We start from the raw sequence: 5,007 nt of genomic DNA on the forward strand, positions 1-5,007 counted from the left end.
CTAGTGACCCCCGCCACAGGGGCACCGTCCCAGGAGTTTCCTCAAAGCCCCAGCCACTTCCTTGTTCCTCAGACTGTAGATAAGAGGGTTGAGCATGGGGGTGATCATGGTGTAGAAGGCGGAGACCACCTTGTCCTGCTTGGAGGAGTGGTAGGCTTGGGGCCTCATGTAGGTGATCATGGCAGCCCCATAGAAGAGGGAGACCACCATCATGTGAGAGGAGCAGGTGGCGAAGGCCTTCTGCCGGCCTTCGGCGGAGCGCATGTGGAGCACTGCCACCAGGATACGCAGGTAGGAGGCGGAGATGACGGAGAAAGGCAGGAGTAGCATGAGGACGCAGCAGACATAGATCATGGTCTCGTAGAGGGAGGTGTCCGCACAGGCCAGCTTAAGCACTGCGGGCACCTCGCAGAAGAAGTGGTCGATCTCCTGGGAGCCACAGTAGGGGAACCGGAGCGTGAAGACGGCCTGGATCAGCCCGTCCACCAGGCCGAAGAGCCAGGACCCCGCCACCATGAGCCAGCAGACACGGCGGCTCATGACCGCCGAGTACCTCAGGGGGTTGCTGATGGCCACATAGCGGTCGTAGGCCATGAAGGCCAGCAGAAAGCACTCATCCCCCAGCAGGGTGAGGAAGAAGAGGATCTGGAGCCCGCAGCCTGCGAAGGAGATGGAGCCACGGCCGAGGAGGAAGTCAGAGGCCATCCGAGGCACAATCGTGGAGACCAGCATGAGGTCCATGAGCGACAGCCAGCTGAGGAAGAAGTACATGGGACTGTGCAGACGGGCGTCGACGTTGATGAGGAGGATCATGAGCCCATTGCCAGAGAGGGCCACCAGAAACATGACCATGATGACGCAGAAGAGGAAGCGGTGCAGCGGCGTGTGCGAGAAGAGGCCCAGGAGGATGAAGTGCGAGATGAGAGTCTGGTTTCCTGCCCAGGCCATTGCTGCTGTGCCAGATGCCCTGGAGAGAGGGCTGGGGTCTGAAAGCAGGAGGTTTACATTTAGCATCATGAAACTGAGGACTGAAGCTCTGCCCGATGTGGTATCGTGTGTGTGTGTGTGTGCGTGCGTGTGTGTGTGTGTGTGTGTGTGTGTGTGTAGCTCAGGGGCATTCTACCCTTTTTATTTTGAAACAGGATCTTGCTAAATCGCTGAGGATTTCACTAAGTCGCAGAGGGTCTCACTAAGTTGCCAGATTGCTCTCAAATGAAGCTGTGATCCTCCTGTCTTAGCCTCCCAGGTATTGGTAGTACAAGCATGCACCACCATACCCAGAGTGTTGCCCCCCCTTTTTTTTGGTGGTACTGGGAGTGGAACCAGGGGCTTTTCTATCTACAGGCTACACTCCCAGACCTATTTTATACTTTATTTGGAAACAGGGTGTCACTAAGTTGCTGAGAGCCTCACTAAGTAGCTGAGGCTGGCTTCAAACCTGTGCAATCCTCCTGTCTCAGCCTCCCAAGCACTGAGATTACAAGCATGTACCACCACGCCCAGCTGAAGTGTTGCCCTCTTTAAATGTGACTTGGTTTAGCATAAAAGGCATGGACTCTTTTAGGAAAAAAAAAAAAAAAGAAAAAGAAAACTCTAAGGAAAATGCAGTAATAGTATTATTAACTTCTAGAATTTTCTGCACATAACTGAGAAGTGAATTTTAAGCTGTTATGTGGGAAACCTGCTTCTGCCTCTTCTGAAATTTGTCTATTCTCTTGTTATAGTTTCTTCTCTAAAGAATTTCTAGGCCAGCCTCACTCAAGGGTTTGCTTTTCAACAGAAACTCTTAAGCAGCAAAATGTATCAGCCATGTGAACTGGGCATTTAACAAAACCTTTCTGAGCTTCAGATTCCATGTCTGAAATGGATATAATACTATATTATAGGGTGATAGAAAATATGGAATTTGAGATCATAAGCAATGCTTCATAGTTTAAAATTGATGACATCTAACATCACCGGAATGTTTCTCTTATGCCAAGTACTATAATGAGCACAGAGCTGCATCCTCACCTTTAATCATTATAACCCTCCTGAAAGAAAAGAGTTATCATCACGTACATCCACTGCACAAATGAGGTAACTGAGGCAGGGAGTGTTATTTTATTTCACATATGAAAGCCTAAAATATTTCTTACATTTAGTGAATGTAAAAATGGAGGAACCCAAATGTCCAACATAACGTTTGTGTAAATAAAGTTATTTGATGCGGTCAAAGAAGTCATATGTGATTGAAAAAAATAAAAAATAAGTAAAGTCTTGTGTCTTCACATGGTGAAACAATATTTAGTCAATGGAATATTTTTGACATTTTAATAGATCGCAAAATAATGTGCTGAATACTGTTAAGTATTTCTAAATGCTGAAAAAAATTGCCAAGCTATTTATAGTGTGATTCTCCTAGGTAGTGAGAATAAAGATTCTCTTCCCTCAGTTTCCTTGTACTTTACATATTAACTGTAAGAAACATAGAAATATAGTTTTCTTTTTTATATGTAACACTGAAGAAAGAAATGCTATTGAAGAAGACCTTAGAAAACAAAATGAGTTCCCATGTTTTTGAATAGGCAGAATAAATATTGTCAAAATAGCAATACTGCCAAAAGCAATCTACATACTCAATACAATTCCTATTAAATACCAATTTCACTCTTCATAAAGCTGAAAAAACATCCTAAAATTCATATGAAGAAGGAAAGATCCAGAATAGCCAAAGCAATCCTGAGAGATAAGGACCATGATGGAAGAATCACAATATTATTTCAAATTACACAACATAGCTATAGTAACACAAACAGCATAGTGTTGGCATAAGAATTGGTACATAGACAGGTGGAGTAGAATAGAAAGTACAAAAACATATACACTTATAGCCTATTGATTTTTTACAAAGTTGCCAAAAATATACACAGGAGAAAAAGAAAACTTCTTCTAAAAATGGTGTTGGGAAAACTGGATATCCATGTTTAGAAGAATAAACTTAGACTCTTCTCATTCTGAACAAAAGTCAATTCAAGCTCTATTGAAGACTTCAAAATTAGACCAGAAACTTTGCAATTACTAGAAAAAAAAAATAGGTTCAACTTTCCAACATATAGGTGCTGGTAGAGACTTCCTCAATAAGTCCCCCAAAACTCAGGAAAAGAAATCAAGAATCAATAAATGGGATGGCATCAAGTTAAAACATTTCTTTACAGAAAAGGAAACCATCAAGAGTCTGAAGACAGAACCTACAGAATGGGAGAAAATCATTACCAGCTACTTCTCTGATAGAGGACTGCTACCTAGAATATACAAAGAACTTAAAAAGTTTAACACTAAAGACAAATGAATAAAAAATTGAGCAAGTGAATTGAATGAACACTTTTCAAAAGAAGAAATACAAGTGGCCCATAAAAACATGAAAAAAATGTTCAACATCATTAGCAGTGAGGGAAATGTAAACCAAAACTATACTAGATTCCATCTAGCTCCAGTTAGAATGACAATCATCAAGAATGCACAGAATTAAGCCAACTGTGGTGGCATATATTTGTAGTCCCATACTTAGGAGGCTAAGACAGGAGGATCACAGGTTCATGGCCAGCCACAGCAACTTAGGCCCTCCACAACTTAGTGAGACCAAAAATAAAAAATAAAATAGGGCTGCGGGTGTAGCTCAGAGGTAGTGTGCCCCTAAGTTCAATCTCCAGTACCCAAAAAATAAAAATATAACATTTTGAAAGAGAAAATACACAGAACATAATATAAAATATCTATACATTATATAACCCATCATATCACATACTATACAGTTGTATGTTATAATTATACATTATATGTTATATATTATGTTATAATTAGATCACTATATAATTATACTGGGGTGGGGGTCTACCTCATAGGTAGAACACTTGCCTAACAAGCTCGGGCCCCTGATTTCAATTCTCAGCAACACACATGCACACACACCACATACATAAAGGACATAATTATACTAAACTATATCTTATATCATGCAAAATTATATATTACATTTTATATATGTTTGTAAAAAAAGAAGTGTGTATATGTATATATACATATATCAATAAATAAAACACAAGAAACTAGTAATACTGCCTCAGAGGAAAAATTGTTGAGATTAGGGTATAAAAGAGAGGCTATATCAGTTAGAAATTTTCACTTTTAATTTTAGTTTTCATATTAATTTTAATGTTTGAGAGACATAACTTGTAAATGAATAAAACTTAATATTGAAGTGATACTCAGTAGCTTTGTCATGGAAATTGATAAGATAAAAGCCAACATGTATGCACAGCACAGTACTTAATATCTTAATAAATAGTTACTTAAAATATCTACTGAAAAAATAGCTAAAATAATTTTGGGGAAATTTTGAGGATTTGCCTTATTAGTTAACAAAATACAGTATAAAGCCATATTAATTTTTTTACTTATTTATTTTGGTGCTGGGAATAAAACCTAAAGCCTTGCACACGTTAAGTAAATGTTCTACCACTGAGCTATAACCCATCCCTAAAATATATTTTTTAAAATTTGGGTACTAGTTATTGAACATAAGGGCATTCTACCTCAAAACTACACCTCCAATGCTATTTTATTTTTAATTTTGAAACAGGATCTCACTACATTACTGCACACTGGCTTCACACCTGTGATCCTCTGGTCTCAGCCTCCCAAGTAGTAGGATTACAGGTGTGCACCACCACCTAGCTATTTTACATCTTTTAACCTCTAATTGTTTGAGAAACAATTAGAGAATGTTTTGAAAAAATATAAGCAATAAATTCACATTTTTTTTTACAAGAAACAGGATATGAGGTTTGGGGACTGATGAAAGGCTCAGTGAGCACTTGCCCTAGACCATGGAACCAAAGATCGGTTGAACCCTAGCTCTCAGAAGCTGGTGATGTATAAGGTTCTAACTTCTTGGCCTGACATTTAGAACATTCAGTCATTCTCTACTGTCCCCTTGTGTGGACCCTCTGCTCAGCCGATTATCTC

The 5,007-nt window shown here is 39.8% G+C and overlaps 1 protein-coding gene across 1 annotated transcript; it reads right to left on the reverse strand.

Annotated features, from left to right (window-relative positions):
- On the reverse strand, positions 1–948 carry LOC308265047 (olfactory receptor 2V1-like; the record flags this gene model as incomplete). The annotated part of the gene is made up of 1 exon (XM_080698671.1): positions 1–948. The coding sequence occupies one exon, from the start codon at positions 946–948 to the stop codon at positions 1–3; it is 948 nt and encodes a 315-aa protein (XP_080554797.1).
- Between the last annotated feature and the right edge of the window lie 4,059 nt (positions 949–5,007).

This window comes from Muscardinus avellanarius (genome assembly GCF_963383645.1).
Source record: "Muscardinus avellanarius genome assembly, chromosome: 7".
Taxonomy (NCBI): Eukaryota; Metazoa; Chordata; class Mammalia; order Rodentia; family Gliridae; genus Muscardinus; species Muscardinus avellanarius.